Below are 22,198 nucleotides of genomic sequence, written 5' to 3'. Positions count from 1 at the left end.
CAGCCAGTTAGCCATGCCATGTCATTAACTAAATTTCAGTCATCTGACACTCTGTGACCTCAGGGAGCTTATAATGCAATCGGCAAAAGTGATTTATAATGAAAAGATTCCTTGTATCAGCTCTTATACTATTCCTCCCACACTCCATGCGTTCTCTAATCCATCCCTGTCTACGTCATTGTACTCATCAACTCTTCTACTCTGGGTCTCTAGCACAGCCTCCTCTCTCCTGTTTGCCTCCCCACATCCCGTCCACCTTCCAACGTTCACGCCTTCTCCAGGAAGCCCTCCCTCACCACCCTAACTGCAAGCCATGCTCTTCCCTTTCGACATGTTACAGCACCTTCTCTCACCGTGCTGGTGAAGAAATTGAGGATCAGAGGGTAAGTCACTCATCCAAGGTCATATACTTAGAAAGGGATAGGGACCCAAGGCCCCAAACTACGTTCCTGGACCTATTTACCTACTAACTGGTGGTGACGTTATCTTCATACCAGTATATTTTAACTTCACGATGGGACTCCAGGGCCACGACACACGTAATTTTTTAAGTCTCCCTCCCTGCCAGACATATAATAGAGTCGACACTCAGAAGTAAATACTCATAAACTGGCCGAGCTGTACCCTTCTCCAGCCTCAAAGCACTTTGTGACTAACTCACCTTGGTCATCTCTGAGCAGCTGCAACAGTGGCTGCTCAACACACACAGGATGAACAGGACAGATAAGACTCACAGATAACAGAGAACGAACCGGTGGGGAGACGGGAGGAGGGAGGGGCAACATAAGGGTAGGGGATCAAGAGGTACAGACAATTATGTTATGCAGTAAGCTACAAAGATACACAGTACGACACAGGGAATATAGCCAGGAGTTTTTAAAACTATAAATGGAGTATAACCTTTAAAAATTGTGAATCACTATACTGTAACCTGTAACTTATATTATACATCAACTAGACTTCAATAAAAAAATAAATTAAAAAGATGCCCTATTACTCAACTAAAACATGTAACCTGGGAAAACAGTTCTCAAGCTTCACTTATCAGATACCTCTAACTAAGCATTGCAAAAAGCTCTGGAAAAAAACAAAAGACTCACTGCATAAATGCAGTTACAGTCAGGTCCTCTTGGCAACCAAGTGTTTCAAACAACACAACTAAGTTCTCCTCATCACTGGAGTCCTGACAGCCAAGGCTACGACTTCTCCGTCTCTGGACGCCCCTCAGATGTGCACTCAGTAAATATAAAACCGATAAGAAACATCTGTGCTGTGTGTCATGCTGGGCATGTCATACATATTAACCTAACATTAACCTAATCCTCAGCATCCACCTACGAGTATTTTATACGGGGAAACTGAAGCTCAGAGACATCAAGTCGCTTGTCCAAATTCATGTGGCCAAAAAGTGGAAAAGGCAGGAGAAGACACCAGGAGTCTCACCTGTAAGCATCGAACCTCTGCTGAACTGACACCCGTGGGGAAACACAGAGTCAAGAAAGTAAGTCGGCTTCTCTTCCCCAACAATTCAGACCGAAAACCATCTAGTGGGCAGAGCAAGGCAGGCCTCTGGGTTAGGGAGAGGGTGTGGTGAGCAGCGGAGAGGTGGCTGCAGATAGGGGGGTTGATCAAACAAGTAAACACTTTAGGGACAATGGGAGCCACGTTCCTCACTATCAGAAAAGGGATTACAGGGGCTTCCCTGGTGGCGCAGTTGTTAGGAATCTGCCTGCCGGGCCTCCCTGGTGGTGCAGTGGTTGAGGGTCTGCCTGCCGATGAAGGGGACACGGGTTCGTGCCCTAGTCCGGGAGGATCCCACATGCAGCGGAGCGGCTGGGCCCGTGAGCCATGGCCGCTGAGGCTCCACGTCCGGAGCCTGTGCTCCGCAACGGGAGAGGCCGCAACAGTGAGAGGCCCGCGTAAAGGAAAAAAAAAAAAAAAAATCTGCCTGCCGATGCAGGGGACACGGGTTCGAGCCCTGGTCTGGGAAGATCCCACATGCCGCGGAGCAACCAAGCCCGTGAGTCAAAACTACTGAGCCCACGTGCCACATATACTGAAGCTCGCAAGCCTAGAGCCCGTGCTCCACAAGAGAAGCCACCGCAATGAGAAGCCGTGCACCACAACGAAGAGTAGCCCCCGCTCGCTGCAACTAGAGAAAGCCTGCACACAGCAACGAAGACCCAACACAACCAAAAATAAAAATAAATAAAATAAATTTATTTAAAAAAAAATAAAAGAAAAGGATTACAAATATGGAGAGAGAAAAAACTAGAATGAACCCAGAGATATTGGATCAGAATTGAAGGTATTAGCTTGAATTCATGGTTTTCAATATATTTAAATAGAGAAAAAAATACAGATGCAAACGTGTGTGTGCACGTGTGTGTTTGCGTGTGCACGTACCTCCACATATTCCCTAATTCTGCCCACTGAAGGGGCCTGTGGAGAGCAATGCCCCCAACAGTAATAATAAGTACACTTACCTCAGCTTCTTTGTTTTTGTTTTCCAGATTAATTTGGTACAATTTTATTTCTTCAAAAGAAAAGTCCTTAATTAATATTGTTTGTTTTTAGAGAGTAGAAAGAGCTTCAAGGAATCTTTATATAGAGTACACGAAAATAATGTAATATTTTCTGCTTTTTTAACTTAGTGGACATTTAGTTCTCAGATATGCCCATGGATCAACTAAAACCCAAATAAATGGAACGTGACAACCTGTATCTACCACTTTCCATGTTCTGCATTCCACTGTCAGATTTCTAGGTCCAGCCCCAGCTCCTAATCTCATCCATCAATTATCCCTTCCAATTATTATTCACAGGGGTTAAAATGCTTCATAAATTCTTTATTAAAATTGTTTTTGTTGAAGTATAATTGACCTACACCACTGTTAGTTCCACGTGCACAAGATAGTGATTCACAAAATAATCACCACCTGCCTTGGTTTTGAAATTCCATTCTCTACTGAAAGGAACTAGGTAGGGCTCCTTGGAGAAATGAGGGATTCCAGAGATGGGGGATGGAAAGTGTACAAGATGAGGTCTGCCATCTGGTGTCAGAAAATAAGGCAGTGCTTAAAGGAAGATGTGGATACGTCAAGGGACAGGGAAGCCAGCTTGAATGAGACCCCACAGGCTAAATCGGGGACAATTTGAACCTTGAAGCCAAGAATACAATTAACAGACTAGCATGAAACAGACAAGCAGGAGTCCACACAGATATAAATAAATGGAAAAGTTGAGGGGGCATCGGGTACTGACCTAATTTCAAAGTATTCCCCCCCAAGAAACACTTCTTGATAAAGGGGGAAAAGAATACCTGTGCAGTAAAGAAGGCAGGCAAAGCCACTTGATGACCACGGTGAAATCACTGGTGATGAGACACATGGCATTGCACGACCCGAATCTAATTTTGAGGGAACTTCAATCAAACCCAAACTGAGGGACATTCGGGCTTCCCTGGTGGCGCAGTGGTTGAGAGTCCGCCTGCCGATGCAGGGGACGCAGGTTCGTGCCCCGGTCCGGGAAGATCCCACATGCCGCGGAGCGGCTGGGCCCGTGAGCCGTGGCCGCTGAGCCTGCGCATCCGGAGCCTGCGCTCCACCACCGGAGAGGCCACGACAGTGAGAGGCCCACGTACCGCAAAAAAAAAAAAAAAAAAAAAAAAAACCTGAGGGACATTCTACAAACTGACGGGTCTCTCCCTTCAAAAGTGTCCAGGTTACAAGAGTCAAAGAAAGACTAAGGAATGTCCCAGACTGAAGGAGAGTCAGGAGACAGGACCACTACATGTAGCAGGCGATCCTGGCCTGGATCCTTTACAACAGAGGACACTGTTGGGACAAATGGTGGACCCTGAATGGGGTCTGAGGATTAGAAAAACGTTATTTGTACTATATTTGCAACTTTTATGTACATTTTTGTTTCTGAATTTTTAAAATTACTTTTTAAAAATTTTTAAAAAAATTCCACTTAACTGGATTTTGGCAAAAACACTCCTTTTAATTCTTCTCTATTGGCCAGTGATTAAAAATTTAAGACCCTCTCACTGGTCATCATCACTGGCAGATGTCCTGACTTCCTGCTTCCCTCTTAGATGCTCTAAGCCTCAGCACCTGAGATCTCTCCCTGCCTCAGGACCATTTCCCCTCTGTGTTTCCATAACAGCAGCAGCCTTGCTTCATGCCTAAGGCAGTGGAGGATGATGGGAAATTCCCCTCTCTGGGTTCCTCTCAGTCTATGGCTGTCCAGATTTCGAGAGCCTCGCACACACAAGGCACTGGCCCACGTAAGACCTAATTTTAGCGTTTTCCTGCTCTGAGACCACACTTTAGGAAAAGTGGGGGCCAATCTGCCCGAGCGAGCCTCCCATTGTGATGGGCACGCGAAGTCAGGACGCTGCAGATCTGCAGGACGTGACTCAGCATCCTGTTTTCAACGGTTGGGGTGGCCAGCAGATTTGGCACCAAGCACTGCAGCTGACCACACCTCTCAAGACCACAAATACCCAGGTTAATTGGTGGGATGGGCCCGTGGCATCAGCTCTCCCTGTGGACCTCAGGGCCAAACCTAAGACAACCTGCCTGTCTGCCCATCTCACTGGGTCTCCTCACGAATACCCATCCACAGGTATCTACTAGGAACAGTTCTTCAGAGAAACTGACCTGGCGGTATTTTAAGGACACCATGAGTCAACCAACTGATCTTGTTTCTCTCTTTGCTTTGACTCCCAGGAAGCTCAAAGTCAGATGTGTAGCCAAACTCTGGTAACTATACCAACATTATGCCTTGAATTCCAGATACAAACCTTCTCCTCACTTTGCTTTATTTTCCCCTATGTTCACCATGTTCTACTTTTCCAATATTAAATCATACTGTTCCCTTTGAATGTTATAAGCTGTTTCAAATCGCTTTTGGGTAGAGCTATGGTAGACACAGCACACATGTTACCTTTGGAGGGTAAGGACTCTTTTTTTATTTAACATGGAATCCCCAGCATTCAGCACAGAACCCAATACACATATAGGCACCAAATATGCTGGGTTGGCCAAAATGTTCGCTCAGATTTTTCCATAACAGCCTATGGAAAACCCGAACGAACTTTTTGGCCAACCCAACACACTGGCCGGATAAGGCAAATGTTAAGCGGTAAATAAAAACCGCCTCCGTTACCAGGTTGCTTCATAAGCGACACATCTCCCTCCCACTCCGTGTGGCGGGGCCTGCACAGGGCGCCCCGGCTTGGGGAGCGGGCTCCTGAGGAAGCCCCCTTGCCGCATGGCTAGTGGCCTCCACCCCAGAAGTGAACAGCCCCTCCCAGCTTCCAGCTGCTTCAGACAAGACACAGAACAGCAGGCTTGGACATCTGGGAAGAAGGGACAAGCCATTTCCAGAGGTGGCGGCGGGCCCGGCTCTCTCCGAAGCACACCAACCGTCCCCTCCCTTGTGGGTCCCCATCTGGGGACTCACGCCTTGAGAACTCTCGGCAAGTGTGTGGGAATCACTTCTGCCAGTGCGGGGAGGCCCCCGGCAGGGAGGGCACCAGACGTTTCCTAAGGCGGGGCCTCTGAGGCCTTCTTTGAAACAAAGTCTTTTTAAAAATAGCTTCAAAAGTAGCCATGCAAGGAAAAAAAATTTGTTTTTAATCTGTATAAATAAAGGCAGACAAGACATGATGCTTCGCCTGGTACCAGGCTCAGTGTAACTTGGAGGGAAAACAGGTCAGGCGTTGACTGTTTTTTCCCTTGGGTTCCACTCAGCGGACCTTTTGGTCTTTGGTCTGGCGGGGAGCAAGGTCAGGAAGGCAGCAGAAGGGACTCTCGCTTCCCACCATCTATGAAAATAACGTTGCCCTGTGGCTGGCACCTACACACTGTACAAGCCGCCCTCTCAGCCTCATACAAGCCCCCTGAACCGCGGAGGACCCTTCCTGTTTCGGGGAGAGCAGGGGGCTGGCCCAAGGTCCCAGTCACACAGGCGGTCGGGGGGTGGGCACAGACACAACCCAGTGGCCCCAGGCACAGCCAACAGCACGATTCCGTAATTTACAAGGCGGTCTGGGCATTGATGATCCTCTCCCCACACGGCAGGACGGCCGTGTGTGTGTGTGTGTGTGTGTGTGTGTGTGTGTGTGTGTGTGTGTGTGTGTGTGTGTGTGTGTGTGTGTGTGTGTGTGTGTGTGTGTGTGTGTGTGTGTGTGTGTGTGTGTGTGTGTGTAATTTACAAGGCGGTCTGGGCATTGATGATCCTCTCCCCACACGTGGGGCAGGACGGCCGTGTGTGTGTGTGTGTGTGTGTGTGTGTGTGTGTGTGTGTGTGTGTGTGTGTGTGTTTTCTCATCCTTGTGGGCCAGACGCGTGGTCTTGCCCCCAGCACCCAGCCCCATCACTCAGCATGCCCTGCAAGTGGCTCCTCCTAACTTTGATTAATCCTCATTGATTAATCCTGTTTTCTTCCTGCAGCCTTCCTCAAAACAGAAAGACTCCCGTGGATGTCCTCCTAGTCTTAGGAATTTCCCACTACACTGCCCAGATGCAGGGTATCTGACCACAGCACGACATACGCCAAGGATGAACTCTAAAGGCGGGAGCCCCTTCTGTTCAGACGGCCGCCGCCGTGCGTGTGGCCCTGCTCTGGGGTGAAGCGCGCCTGGCTTGATGCTCACTGAGGGGGAAGTGGGTCCGAGCAGACGGTCCATTTCCTCTCAGCAGCCACACCATCTCAGCGTGAGTTGGCGAGACGCCCCACACAGGGCTAAGCTTGCTCTCAGCCTGAGAAAAAAGGAGAAACTCTGGACGGCCTGTTAGAAAGCTACCGAGAACGGTTAGAAGTTGTAACAAGGTAACACAGAACTAGACTGGGGGGCGTGAGTGAGGATCCTTGTTCTTGCATTTGGAAGCCATAATCTAATCTCATCTCTTCTCTTTACAAAGGAGGCAGTGGGGGCCCAGAGACCTTTAGTGACTGGCTTAAGGTTGCACAGCAGATGACACATCGTAGGACAGAACCTAGGTTTTCTGACTCCCTCTCACAGCTTTGCTCCACTTACCACGAGGGTGATCGGGTACCACGATCACCCAGGAAGAAAGAGCTCGCATGAACGAGCATTCTTGGTGTGCACACAGGCACCGCTGGTGTGCAAACATGCTCCCCCAGTGTGCTAAGTGCACAGGAAGAATGAGACCAGGACTTCCAGGCATTCTTTTGAAGTCTAATCACTGGTATTTCAAAAGTTTAATGAAACCTACTAGACTCTGAGCAAAATCCATTTTAAGTTAACCTTAATAACTTTAATTATGTTCCAACAGAATCAAATTAACTCTTCACCTCTGTTCTCATGTGTCCCCATTCTAGGATGAGTTTTCTAACGACACCAAAAAATATTTAACACATACGGAAGGCGAATTCTGATTTTAAAATCAAACGTTCCAACAAACTGCCAGGAAGAATACCGGAGTTAAACCGAAAGGAAGAGCAGAATGGTACAGCGGCCCCAGAACTTTACACGTGTGTGCATCCCAGTGTTTCAGGTTGGGAGTCGACGGGAGGTAGCTGCCCCTAAAGCCACGCAGGTGGGGACAGGAAGGGATGAGCTGAACACAAACCTGCAGTTGCCCTGTGGGGACAGGAGCAGCAAGGAAGGGACACAGGTTTCTGAGTCACAGCGACCTGCATCTAAACCCCAGCTCCGGCCCCTGGGAACTGCAGTTTCCTACAATGAGGCAGGCACCTCGTGGGGGTGACAGAAACGAGACAAGCTGCATCAAGTTCCCAGCCCAGTGCCTGCACCTACAGGCCCCCGCTGAACGGGAGCCACGAGGAGCACCCCTCACCCTCCCCTGCTACACGTCCAGGCGACTGCATGGGAAGGGGCGTCGAGTACAAGTCTCACTCTAGGTCAAGATCAGGGAGCTCACAGGACAGGACACACCGCTCACGGTGGGGCGTGTTCAGGCCAGAAGGGAGGATGGCAAAGCCACGGGAGGCGGGCTTGCAGAGGTGGCTCTCGAATTTGGGGGCTCAGAGCACAGGCTTTGCAGTCAAAGAGACTCGGAGCATGAGGGTCCTGGCTCCATCACTTCCTACTAACTGAAATTAGGCCAGCTACCTCCCTGAGGCTTTGTCTTCTCATCCAGAGAATGGGAACAGAAGTGGTGCTTTCTTCACACAGACTAAATAAAACAATGCCCATGAGGCAACTCACAGAGCAGAGCACGTTTGAAGGGTTCACCTCCACAGCCTCCGTCCCTGGTTGACTTTTCCTCCTCGGCACCTGCTAACACACTTAATGTACCTGTTCATCTTACCTACTGTCTTGTCTCCCCCAACAGAATGTCAGCCAGAAGGGCAGGGATTTCTGTGCTTTGCTCACTGCTATATTCTCAGCTCCTAGGACAGTGCTTGGCACACAGTTAAGTGCTCAGTAAAGATTTGGTGAATGAATGGCTTGTAAGCAGATTAGGACGGGGGTGCTGAGACTGAGCTAACAGCACCTGTATTGCCAAACTGCAAGGGCAAATCGCAGGAAAAATTTCTCTGTCCTCTGCTTCCTGTGTGTTGTCCAAGACCACTCTGAGTTCCTCACCATGACATAGAACTTGGAAAATTCAATTTACAAGACCTCGATGGCCCATCCAGTGCACACCAGGCCCCGGGAGAGGTGACGGGAGAGGCGGGGAAGGCTCTGTCCTTAGGGCGGGCTCATGGTCAAGTGGGCAGGCGCCCCGGGCAGTGGCTCAAGGCCTCGTGCTCAGGGCTCCGAGCTTGGTTAATGCTCAGCCGTTGCCACCTTGAAATTCTTCACCACTTTTTAAAAAGTGGATCCACAATGTTCATGTTGCACTGGGCTCCACAGATTATACAGCTGATCCTCCTAGCAGAGAACATTTATGTACTTCGGTAAATACTACACAACAAGTCCCAAGTCTCAAGGAAATACTAAGGAGAGATACATACTAAGGGGAAAAAAAGGAAGAGTCAGAAGTGACCACAGGAAGCGACCTGAAGGAGGCAGAGACGGGGCATTTGTCGAACATCTATGATACCGCAGGTTATTTTGCCCATTGGAAAATGAGGCCTGCCCAGGTCATATGACAGCCAGGTGAGGTGACAGATGACAGAGGTGGAAGCCAAACCCAGGCCTGTCCCTCCCCAAGGCCAAAGCTCATGGAAAAAATGTCTAAGGGTCATTGGAGGTGTTACTGCAGAGGCCAATATGCAACATGGGGCAAACACAAGAGATGCCAAGCCCCCAGGTGTGAAGGAGCGTACGGGTGCTGAGTGGAGAAAATGACGGTCTCTGGCATGTGGTCGACTCCTGCTGGCTCCCTGGGGCTCCTGGCCTCTTCCCACCAGCCAGTGATGCCTTTATATGTGATGCCTTTACACCCTGTCACATCTGTAACACTGAACGGAAACCTACTCGGTTACATGTCTTGTTTTCTCTACATTAGACTGGGGCATCTCAAGGACTCCGACGGACTGAGACTGGTGGGCAGATTCTGAGGTTGCCCAGGACCCCAGGCCTTGGTGCAGGCACCCTGGATGAGCCGCCTATGCTGAGTGTGCTGGGACCAGGGAACAGGATGCGAGAGATGCTCCCTTCATTAGGTTACACCCTATGGCAAAGGTGATGGGATGGTCCCTCTCCTGATGGCATTCCCTGATGGCGTCAGATTCTCCTGTCAGCCTTGAAGCAAGCCACCAGCCGTGGAATCTACAGCTACAAGAGAACGCATTCTGCCAAGAACCAGTGTGAGCCTGGAAGAGGACCCAAGCCCCAGATGAGATCCCGGCCCTGGCTAACACCTTGACTGCAGCCACGTGAGACCCCCAGCAGAGGACACAGCTCAACCATGTCTGGGTTCCTGGCCCACAGGAGCTGTGAGAGAATAACCGTGTATCGCTCTGGACCACTGAGTTTGGAGTAGCTTGTTACACAGCAGTAGACAGCTGATACAGTGGCCTGCTGCACAGAGCCTGGACACTGCAAATGCTCGACACCTCTTGCCAGGACTTAAATGGACAGACTTTCTACAGTCACAGTCAAGTCTTGAAGGCTAAGAAACTGTCAAGAAAGGCAGAGAGACACCTCAAAGGGTGGACAGGCCTCGAAGAAGAGGTTGTGAATAAAGATTGGGAAGTGTGATCTGCAGAGCAAGGACACACCAACCACCACCCCATCCTGACGCTGTCGGGGAGGGAGAAAAGCTTATATGGAGAGCGGGGTCCTCTGGGGGTTTCCAGGTCAAGACCAGAAGGAGGAGAGGGTAGAGGGAAAGGCAGAGGTGTAAGGGAGTTCACAGTTTACCACTGAAACCAGATAAAACAGAGAAGACAAAGTCCTGCTGCTTTGGCCCAAACGTTTGCTTGGGCAAGTAGGAAAAGAAATTAAAAGAACTCTAACGATCATTTTCACGTGCTTGACTTGAAATACTGGATGAAAAAAACCCCCAAAAAAACAAAACAGCAAAACATTCACTCCTGATCCACACTCTGGAAACAACACAACCATATTCCCTCCCCAGGGCCCTGCCTGGCACACAACCACTTACGCCTCATGCCAGACTGAGGCGACTCCCAGGATGGTGAGGGAGCCAGGAGCTGCTGCCAGCAGGCCATGAGCTCACCAGTTCCCACAGTCTGAAGAGCGCAGCCTCCCAAAAGGGATGTGGCTGGAGGCCGGCGGCCATGTGCACATGCAGAGAGCAGAGGGAACGAGAGCCGGGTCTACAGCTCTGCGTCCCACAGCTTCCCTCTGGACGGGCGGTGAGCAGTTCTCGAGAGGTCCGCCAGCAGGCCTTCAGAGAAACCATCCGGATGACAATACAGATTCTGCAGAAGGTGCGTTCCTATTTACATCTTGCAGGGATGTCACTGGGTAAAGGACGCAGGCTGGTCCAAGTCACAGGGCAGCCACGGGGGTGGCCCTCTCAGCCCCACACAGTGGACGCGGCACCTGCTGGTGGTCAGAGCCTCTACTTCTGGGCTGTGAACCTAACACTGACAGGAACACCATCCTCTGAAGACCAAACGTAGCCACTGTCCTCCACGCACATCGTGGACCCGGCTCTGCGCAAGGAGCCCCGCACAAAGTACTCGCCAACCCTGAAAGGTCGCAGCTTTATCCACCTTACAGATGGAAGAACGGAGACCCACAGAGGCACAGTAACTCCCACAGGCATGACGGCACCTCTACTCGTGCAGAAGCCAGACTCCGGGCCTAGATCTGCCTGACTCCAAAGCCTACATCTTTCCTCGACACGTCTTTCTCACACACGAATGCAATTCGCTGCAGAATCAAAACAAAGTTAATGTTTAAACTGCTGAAGTGGGCTTCCCTGGTGGCGCAGCGGTTGAGAGCCCGCCTGCGGATGCAGGGGGCGCGGGTTCGTGCCCCGGTCCGGGAGGATCCCGCGTGCCGCGGAGCGGCTGGGCCCGTGAGCCATGGCCACTGAGCCTGCGCGTCCGGAGCCTGTGCTCCGCAACGGGAGAGGCCACCGCAGTGAGAGGCCCGCGTACCGCAACAAACAAACAAACAAACAAACAAAACTGCTGAAGTGCTATGTGCAGGCAGAGAACTAAGACCCTGTCACTAAGATGGCACCAACAGTTAGTTAGGGACGAGACAAAAACACAGGTACCTGCCAGGGAAGGCAGGTATGGTACCCAGCACAGAGAGAAAGCAAGAGCCACCCGCCAAGGAGAGGGAAGCCGCAGAGGTTTGGGACGGGAGCACGCTGAGCTGGCCATGAGGACTGGGGCCAACTGGAAAGGGACGTGGCTTAGAGAAAGAGCCTGGTCGGGGGGCAGGGGTAGGACTGAAAAAAGGCACGTTCATCTGACGAAAGGCCAGTGACGAGGGTGAAGGAGGCAAAGGTCGCGGGGACCAGGAGGAAGAAGCAGGGGCGCTTCCAGACTGGCGTCCCTCTGTCAGTGGGGATGATAAACTGACGCCGAGGGATGGGTTGACGGGTGGCCCCTCCGTGGATCAGGGGAGGTACAAGGACCTGACTGATGGTGCCACCAGCGGGCGACAGGGGGAGAAAGAGGGCAGGTGAAGCAGAAGACCCGACCCACGGATTCAGCAATTTCCTGGCTACACGTGGGTCTAAGATCACTTCTTGGAGGACCCGAGAAATGAAACTGTCAAGTAAGGGTAGACCAAGGGGCAAGGAGAGAGGAATACCTCGCAGGGCCCAGTTTCTCCCCCTCCCCAGCACCCTTCAGAAACCAAATCAGGTCAGACTAACTTCAGGATGAACGTGAAGCAGAGAGAAATCTCCTCTCCCCGGCTCTCCTCCCCAAGACAAGCGAATGAGGGACCATTCCACACATTTTTTTTTTTTTTCCTCTAGGAGAAGCTTAGAGAGCACAGGCCTGAAAATGCAAATCCACACGCAGACGTCAATGAGTTTCAGTCAAAGCTCACACCAGGACAGCAGCACTTCTCTTGTTTGGTTCGGAGGGTTAGAAACCAGGACGGTGTCCACTGCCTAAAACAGGGAGTGGACGTCAAGGTGAATGAAGAGGGGGGGAAAGGGGAGCCTGTGAGGACGGGCTCAGAGACCAGGCTCCCCCACAGCCCAGGTCTCCCAGAGCTCACGATGGCACTGGGGACCCACTGAGAGCAGCGCAGCGGGACTCACGGCGGTCACCAGGGCGACCTGACTTCCTCGGCGGCACCATCACAAGTCAGCAGGGCTCATGGGTTCTCGCCCTGCTGCGGCCTCTACCCACCTGGGCGAGCTCAGCAAGTTCCCACGCCTATACGTGCAACACAGCACGAAACCAGTCCCCGGAAAGGTGGTGTCCTATGACAAACTCAGGTGTTGCGGGCAACGGAGGCCCCGCTGCGAAGGCAACCTTGGGCCTCGGGTTCCTCACCTGCCACCTGGGGGGAATACCCCACCTCCTGGGGTCGTTGTGAGGGTTAAATTTGGCAACACAGAGAGCTGCCGTCACTTCCCTTTGTACGGTCCTCTCCAGCTCCAAGCTGTGCAGAGAAAGGGGCCTTTTATTGGCCAGCAGCACATACACATTTTCCTATCACTGCTATTTGTAACTTCTTTATTAATGGAAACAATTCAAAACACTATGCTGTCAGTTCAGGAAGGGCAATTGAAAAACGAAAGACCATCTAAGTGAGAGGCTTAAATGCCAACTCTGGGGCAAGAGGCCTGGAAGAAAAGGATGGGCTTGAGGGGGAGAAGAGTCCAGGTCCATGTAAGGGCTGGAGAGGAGCTGGGGGCGCGGGGATGGTGCCCCACGAGGCGGTCAGCAGGCCCTCTGCCCCGCTCTCCCTCCCCCATAGTCTCCAGAGCAGACACCACTCCTCCCCTCCCCACCTCCACCACCTAGGAATCCAGCTGATTCCAGCCTTCGAGACTCTCAGCAACCCAAACCCCCAGTCTGAAGAGCAAATGTTGTCACTGCCCCTGCTCCTCCCTCCAGCATAACGTGAAAACGAGGACCCACAATTGTAACAAGACAACTATTTCTCGACACACATGAGCTCTAGAAAAAATGGTGCCTCCCTTCCCTCAAACACACAGAAAACTTCCAAGACAGGGGAGGCAGAGTTCTACCACTTCCGCGGGTGAGCTGAACCAGGATAGCCTGCTCTCGGTAATGAACGGCTGACCCCAGTTTCTGAACACGTATTTCCTTTTCCAATTAATTTTCCTCCTCCTCCCAAGATGAAGCAGACATTTAAAAAAAATCCTTTAAATTCTGTTTAATTCTTTTTTTTTTAATCTAGCTGTTTTACTTTTTTACACTCTAAGAGCCAGAGTTTAAGAGTAGCTCTTTGGTGCAGAAGAATACATTATATAATGAAGTGCTAAATCTTCTGTAAACCAACGAAACACCCAATTTTTGGCAAAGAAAAACAAACGTGCTTTTGGCGTCTACTTGTGAATACAGCAACTGAGGACTACAAGCTTGAGAAGCTTCTCAAATGAGTATACGTAAAGATTTCTCACTGGCACACATGCACGCGTGCGCAAAGACACACACACACACACACACACACACACACACACACACACACACACACACACACACACACACACACACACACCACCTTGAATTAATAAACTGAGGGGTTGAATGTCTGTTTCAAATCAGCAATGTACTTACCTCAAAAGGAATACCTTCCCAAAAGCAGGATGGAAAAGTGAGAACATATTAAAATGATTATTTTCTTTAAAGCAGAAGTAAAATCTGGAAGGAAGTTTATAAAGATACTCATCATCACGGTAAAGCCAGGGGGGTGGAATACTGGCAATTATTATTTTTCTTCTCTCAATGTTACATAATGTTATTAAAGCTGTTTATACTTAAACGTCTAGATCACTTGTAAAGCTCTCCTTCTGTCTATGTGTTCTGGATCGTTTTTAAAGCACTACTAAAAAGCTGGTGTAGTCTTTCTCGAGGGTCCTCCCTTTTGGAAAGGCACAAGAGTATTTCTTACCTGCTTGGAAGAAAGACTTCAGGACGAAAACACTAAGTCTGCTTACCTGTGGTTTAACTTGCGATCTTCATCGCTGCCAGCCTCCAACTGCAGAGAAAGAAAGAGAATGTCACAGCCCAGATGCCGCTATCGACAAGCCTCAGACACAAGGCTCACATTTTCTGCTCTGGTGTCTGCAAAAGATACAGATGTCCAGGAAACCTGGTTCCTTCCAAAGAGCCGCACCCTCTCCTTACCAATCCTGCTCTGCTGCTCCCCTGAGTAATTTCCGCGGAGGAATTTTCAGGTTTCCTGATGTTTCCCCACATGCCTTCCAAGGCATCGCAGATCGATGCCCGCTAACACAGTGCTCCTGGCCGGCGCTGCTACTCCACACGCTTGTTCAGCCCTGAGCGCTCCATTTTCCAGGGCTGCTTTGGAGCATATCCTGTTTTTCTGTTTTAAGGGGAGGGGGCAATGTCTTAAGAGGCTGTTTCCTCCCTTCAAGCTAGGCAGCAGCTGAGTGATCAACACCATTTTAAGCCACAACACACAAGTTAAAAAATAAATAAATAAACCCACCACCACCACCACCATTCCAGGCAAGTCTTTCTTAATGGAAGGTGGCCAGGATCAGGCTGTCTGTGGGTCCTGAAGCTCTTGGTGGTTCTCAAAAAGGCTTAAAGTTTAATATGAAACCTTCTAGGCTATTGGTTTATTTATAGACATGAAAGAAAGGGACATTTAATATTTCCTAAATGTTACAAGGCCAAGAGGGTTAGAGGCTCCAAAAGATACCATGATTTAAACCCTGACTGCAGTTTTTCTTTTCTTTTCTTTTTTTTTCTTTCAAGGAGAAAACTCAAATGAGAAGAAAACACACATCCCAACAACTCTGCAACGCTGGGACTTGGCATGTTTTGTATGTTACACAGAGGAGCCCATTGAATGGGAAAGAGAGAAACCTGGAAAGCAGCGATGGCTGGAAGAGATGCAAGGCTGGCTGAGGACAGAAACCAGACAGAAGCCAGCGGTGGTGGGAAAAGGGTTACGGAGATCATGTAGAGAGAGGTCTGGGCAGCAAGGGACACACACCACAGGTGGCAATTTCACCAAGGAATGAGTCCAGCTGAGGGTCCTGGAATCCCTACGCTGTCATAAGATCATGTATGTAACGCACTGGGCAGAGGCAGAGACCATCAGTTAGTTCTCACACTCCCTACCCAACAATGAAGGAGAAGTGGAAACATCGGGGACAGCTCTGCTGACCACAGGGCCACCAACTTCGGTGCCGAAGTGAAACATACACAAAGCAACTCACACAACCGCAGGAACAAACTTAGAAGAGACTGCTGGGTCTAACCCAGTGGTTCTCAACTGGGGGCAACGGATCTCAGCAGGGGACGCCAGGCAAGGCTGGAGACTTTTTTGGGAGGATGCTGCTGGCACCTAGTGGGTAGAGGTCAGAGTGCTGCTACACTTCCTCCAACACACAGGACGGGCCCCTACAACAGACGGCTCACCCAGCATCGGCAATGCTGAGGCTGAGCAACCCTGATCCAATCCCGCCACCTCAAAGGGACTGGAGATCTGCCCGTGAAAATTAAGTCACCTTGAACGTGTCAAAAATCAAAACGTTAAAAAAAAAAAAAAAAAAAAATCACAACGTTACAACCCATTCCTGAGAGCTGCTGCTTTACCTGTTCTTGGGCTCTCTGCCTGTTCTCACAAAAGAATGAGACAAGATTAACAGTAAAATGACATAAGTGAGATAATTAAAGATTGGGGGGGAAAGGAACAAAACTTTAAAAGAGGGAAGCACTGCTTTGCAGGTCGGGCTGTGACTTCCCTTAGTTCCCACACGCCGTGCAGCAAGACCACGGGCTGGGGAAGGAAAGAAATGCCCTGAGTGTCTGACTCCGCGAAGGATGCACATTTTGAGGAGTAAGGAAATAACGGGGGGTGGGGTGGGGAGGATACAGACTTCAAAATCATTTAAGTCTCGTTCACTCTCTGAGATTCTCAGGATGAAAGGCAACACAAGGTCAGTCATTCCAGAGAAAAAAGCTACATAGGCCAAAGAACACACGTTAGAGGGAAGCCAGCCCTTTCAGATGAGCTGAGGCCCAGAGAAGGGAAGTAACCTGAGGAAGGTCGGACCAGAGGCAGAGCCGGCCTGGCCCACGTCTCCTGATCCTATGCACACAAGCCTGCCCTCTCTGTTGCATCTTCATGCCTCGCCCCACATGGAAGAAAGCCTCTCCTTCCAGGGAACATCCCAGCCTCTGCTGGCTCCCTGGGCAACTAATGCTGCTGATTTACTCAAGTTGAGTTTTATCCTTATTTTGGAGGTCACTGGCATTTGGTGAAAATAAGGCTTTCTATAATAATTTAAAATGTGCCTAGTGGAAACAACCCCAATGTCCAACAAAATGTACATCCATACCATAGAATATTACTCGGCCATAAAAAGGAACGAGGTCCTGACACGTGCTGCAACATGGCTGAGCCTTGAAAACATGATGGTGAGTGAAATAAGCCTGACACAAAAGGCCACATAGTGTATGATTCCACTTATATGAAATGCCCAGAATAAGCAAATACATAGAGACAGAAAGTACATTAGTGGTTGCCTAGAGTTGGTTACAGCAGGGCAGGGGTGGTGGGAGGGAGGCTGTGGGTGATGGCTAAGGGGTGTGAGGTTTCTTTTGGGGGTGATGAAAATGTTCTGGAATTCGTGGTGATGCTTGTACAACCTTGTGCATATACTAAAAACCAGTGAACTGTACACTTTACAATGGTGGATTTATGGTATGTGAATTCTATCTCAGCTAAAAAATGAAATAATAAAATAAACTTTAAATGTGTCTAAAGCAGAAATAGATCAGGTGCAAAGTAACGCAGGGAATGTGGGGTTTAGAATCAGAGACCTAGGCTGAGAGGCTCTTTGTCTAACCTCTTCCTGGAGCTGAACTCTTCACTCGTTTTTGAGAAGGGACCATGAGATTAAGTGCAGAGAAGTACTTTGTAAACTGCAAGACAGCAGTAGTAGAAACGATGTAGGGGAACAGATGTCTCTGTGGGGAGGCCAGAAGCTACTGCAGACTCCTCAGCTGCAGGCTACTGGCCACCGTGCAGAGCAGGGACTGTTAGAATCTTCCGTTTGCAGACAAGATAACTCATTAATGGCTTCTCCTCCAGAGAAGGGGGCTGTGAGGTTCAACCCTGCAGCCACTCTGAGAGTGACAGTCCCAGCAAAACAGGCTGAAGAGCTGCCCCACCAGGAGCTGGTGGGACAGGCAGGGCTGTTAAACCCCAAACAGGTCCTCTTCTCTCACAAACACACACACACCTTTCCATGTTATCAGTCAACTTCCCCCCAGGGAGAAGGGGCCTGAATTGCCCAGATGCTGGCGGGGCCACTTCCTGGGCCTGCAGGGCCCCTCCTCCAGCCTCCTCTCCCTTCCCTAAACAGCTCCCTGCCTCCTCCTCCAGCCTGCTGTGTCTGCAGGTCAGCTCTCGGTCCCGCCACAGATGTGAGCTTAGACCCAACTGGTTCTCCTGCTCGGAGGCCCGAGGCCCAGACTACCACGGTCCAGCCCAACTGTGCACTCAGAGGACCAATTCCCCAGGAACCCCAGAGCAAGAAGGAGCCAGTCCAGGACAGGCTGGGTCACACGCAGACCCACAGAAACCCGCACAGCGCAAAGATGCACTTTCAGCCCCAGAAAGCACCGGTGCAATCCCAGCAACCCCAGAATCGGCCGCAGATACACAGCCAGAGGCACATAAACGTGCAGCCCCGAAAGATATCACAGCAAGAAAAACCCAGACTCAGCTGCACACAAAGACATATGACACACAGTCACCCAGCACCCTGAGCTCACTCAGCCACTGTCACACGGTGACGCTGGCCCCCGAGAGGCACGGCCACTCACACCCAGAGCCAGAACTCCAGGGGCGTGCAGTCGGGGGAAACAATCTCACAATCCACAGGGGCACCCAGCAGCCTCTCCCCCAGCATCACACAGGCACGGTTCCCAGGGGACAGGCCACATTCACGCACAGGGAGAGGCACACACAGGCTGGCATACACATGCATACATTCAGCCGGGCACACAGGGAAAGGGCCGAGACAAGCCACAGGATCCTGAATCTTAGAACCGGCATCTCAGGCAGTTGCCCAATCAGGAGTCCCGGTCCCACGTCCAGCATCCCGCACAGTCACCCCCGGACGAGGGACACTGTCACATTACTAACGGTCACCCTCCAGACGGGGCTCAAATTCAGTCAGCCGCAGATGGGGGTCACATACACAGTCACCCCCAGATGGGGGTCACACACACCGTCTCATGCACACTTACCCCCAAACAGGGGTCACACAGTCACCCCCAGACGAGGGTCACACCCGCACACACAGTCTCACTGCACAGTCACCCCCAAACAGGGGTCACACCCGCTCACAGCCTCCCGCACAGTCACCCCAGTCCGGCTGCCAAGGCTGGGTCGTCCGGCTGGGGCCCCGCAGGCCGAGGACCCCTTGAAGCTGCCCTGGCGCAGCCCCGGGCGCCCCGCACTCGCGGCCCAGGCCTGGCGCGGCGGCTGCTCGGCCAGGCCGGGGCGCGGGCCCGGGGCTCACCTCGCTGTTGCTGGCGGAGGAGGAGGCGGCGCTGGGCGTGGGCGAGCGCTGCAGGGTCACCAGGGCCATGGCTGCGGCGCGGCGCGCGGGCGCCGCCGAAGCCTCGGACTAGAGCCGCAGCCGCCACCGCCGCCGCCCGGGCCGGGCCCAGGGCGCTCCAGGAGCCGCTCACGGGCGGCCGGGCCGAGCCGGGCCGAGCCGGGCCGAGCCGGGCCGGGCCCGCCCCTCCCTGTCGGCGTCTGTCGCCGCCCCCGCCCCCCGCCTCCCGCCTCCCGCCTCCCGCCTCCCGCCTCCCGCGCCGGCGCGCGCCGGGCCTGAGCGCGGGCAGGGGCAGCGGCCTGGGCGGGGCGCGCGTGCGCGGCGCGGGATCCCCCGAGCGGCGGCGGGAGGCCCTGGCTGGCCAGTCACGTCTCCCGACGCGCGCGCCTCGGCCGCGCGCCCGGCCCTCCAGCCTGAGAAGCGGGGGCGCGCCCGGTGGCGAGCGAATCCATCCCCCGGAGGCCAGCCCCCTTCGCAGGCGGGAAAACTGAGGCCGGGCGTCCGCACGGCCTGGAATGCTTGGGGCGGGGAGGTGCAGCGACCAGGAAATAAAGAGCTCCTGGTCCCTGCGCCTTGAACCCCGAGGAGCGGTCTGCAGAAATTAATTCGTTCATTCATTCATTCATTTGTGAAATATTTACTGAGCACCTACTAAGTGCCAGCGTGGAGTATTCAACCGTGAGCAACATAGATTAGGCCGGCCCTCAGGGATTTGACAGAAGTGAGTCAAATTACTAGGCACTTAAAAAAAACTATTTTGCCAGTCTTTTTATATGAATTCTTTCTGTGTGTCCAGAAACCCAGCCAACTCCTTGGGAAGTCAGGAAGGGCTTCTGTGAAAAGGGGGCATTTGCTCAGAGGCCTGACGGATGAGCAGGATTAACGGGTGAAGGGAGGGGAGACTGGGGGGTGGGGGGAGCTACAGGCCCGGAAACTGGAAGGAGATTGTCCATCGGAGGCCCGATCCTAGAGAAGGGAGGAGGGAGAGAGTCAGGGTACACTCTAGAAAGCTCTGGCTGCCGCTTGGAGAATGGACTCTGGGGCAGAGGGTTGAAGGGAGACCAGGGATGGGCTGCTGCTGTTGTCCTGGGAGGAGGTGACCAGTTTGGGAATGGAGAGAGGGACATGGAGTAAGATACTAAAAAGATGGTACTGGCTTGACTTAGTAATAGCTTCAATTTCATTCGAATCCCCTCCCTCCCCTCTGTTGCCCCACACAGGTTGCACAAGCATCCGCAAATTTACTGGTCCAGTCCTGCTCCCCATCCGTCTCACTGCCAAACCAGCAACCCAGCAGCCTCCTGGATCCCTCCAGCTGCTTCCCACAGGTCCAGAGGCTGGGACCTCCTGCATATTCCCTCAGCATCATCCATCTCAAAGGTGGTTCTCTATGGGGTTACTATAGCCCCCACTGAGTGTTGTGGGGTTTTTGTTTTTGTTGTTGTTTTGTTTTTTAACTTGTGGGAATATTTTTTAATGTCTTGCAGATGGGGAGAGCTATTGGCGGTTCTGGCGTTTAGAGGGCAAGAGCCAGGAATGCTAAAAGTCATGCAATGCACTGGACAGTGACGCTGCCCCCGCCCAAGGAGAATTGCTTCATTCCCACAAGACACCTGTGTGGGTGAAAACACCGTTCCTAGTTATCTGAAGCCAGAATCTAATGCCATTTTACATATTAACACAAAGTATTTTTCACTGAATTTTCAGAAATGCAACTATGTTTAAGTAGAGGAAAGAATATACTTTGTTTTGTTTGAGAGCTTTGTCTGGAGTTGTTCACCATTTGGGAAAAAGAGTTTATAGAGGGAAACACCACTCCTAATATTGGAGCAGTTGACCCAACAAGCAGGCATCTGTAGCTGTGCTCTTGTAGACAGACCGCCATATTTATTTAGCACTTATTTTAAAATGTCAAGTGTAAGACAAAATTATGGGCAATATTCAGTTGACTAGTGACTATCTTACTTCTCAACTCTGAACACATTCATTAAAAACAGACACACTTCAACGCAACATTGTAAATTGACTATACTTCAATAAAAAAAAAAAAGAAAAAAACAGACACACTACTGAGACTTCCCTGTGTCCTCCAGAGGAGTTTTGCCCAAGATTTTACATAATGAAATGGATGTTGTTTCATCATGATGAATTTTCCTTTTATGTTAGGGCGTTATAGATTTTGTTTTTTCACATTACATGTGGAGGTGGGCTTTATCATCTATGAATTTGTTGCCAATGAGAAAAGGAATCATCACACCCTAGTTGTAAAAGGGGTGTGGGATTTTAGGGTCGAGAACCTTAGTCTGGTGGTTTTCACATGGAAAGATTTGAGAATTCCCTGGAGTCAATACAGATTTGGAGGCCCCCCCCACCTCCAGAGTTGGCGATTCACTCAGTTTTTAATAATGCCCTAGTGATGCTAATGGTCCTAGTATGGGGACCTCGATTTTGGGGACCTTGATTTGAGAACTGCTCCTTGTACAAATGCCAAGGCCTCCTTACTGGTCTTCCCTCCATAACCTTCCTCTTCTATCCATCGAGAAATCCATACCAAGATCTGATCATCAAAACTGCAATGAGGTACCACCTCGCACCGGTCAGAATGGCCATCATTAAAAAGTCTACAGGGACGTCCCTGGTGGTCCAGTGAGTAAGACTCCACACTCCTAATGCAGGGAGCTGGGGTTCGATCCCTGGTCAGAGAACTAGATCCCACATGCATGCCGCAACTAAAAAGATCCCACATGCCACAGAGAAGATCCCATGTGCCACAACTAAGACCTGGCACAGCCAAAATAAATGAATAAATAAAATAAATATTTAAAAATCTATAAATAACAAATGCTGGAGAGGGTGTGGAGAAAAGGGAACCCTTCTACACTGTTGGTAGGAATGTAAGTTGGTGCAGCCACTGTGGAAAACAGTATGGAGGTTCCTCAGAAAACTAAAAATAGAATTACCATATGATCTAGCAATTCCACTCCTGGGCATATATCCAGACAAAACTCTAATTCAAAAAGATACATGCACCCTTATGTTCATAGCAGCACGATTCATAATAGCCA

The 22,198-nt window shown here is 50.9% G+C and overlaps 1 protein-coding gene across 5 annotated transcripts in view; it reads right to left on the bottom strand.

The window, feature by feature from the left end:
• SSH1 (slingshot protein phosphatase 1) overlaps nt 1–19,260 on the bottom strand; it is a 64,543-nt gene extending 45,283 nt beyond the window's left edge. For 3 of the 5 annotated variants that reach the window (XR_010836727.1, XM_067014511.1, XM_059040291.2), the window contains exons 1-2: nt 19,095–19,260; nt 14,523–14,563 (exon numbers count right to left, since the gene is read on the bottom strand). Coding sequence is in view for 3 of the 5 variants with exons in the window: in XM_067014511.1 (XP_066870612.1) it covers nt 14,523–14,563; nt 19,095–19,163 (110 nt within the window). In the remaining 2 variants the exon portion in view is untranslated. Of the gene's footprint in view, nt 1–14,522; nt 14,564–14,712; nt 14,824–19,094 lie in introns of those variants that run through there. The other 2 variants (XM_067014510.1, XM_067014512.1) reach the window with 2 other exon arrangements.
• Nucleotides 19,261–22,198: the final 2,938 nt, after the last annotated feature.

Source organism: Kogia breviceps, chromosome 15, assembly GCF_026419965.1.
Source record: "Kogia breviceps isolate mKogBre1 chromosome 15, mKogBre1 haplotype 1, whole genome shotgun sequence".
In the NCBI taxonomy this organism is placed as follows: Eukaryota; Metazoa; Chordata; class Mammalia; order Artiodactyla; family Physeteridae; genus Kogia; species Kogia breviceps.
Note: the sequence above shows the minus strand (reverse complement) of the source record. Positions and strands in the feature narration are given on the sequence as shown.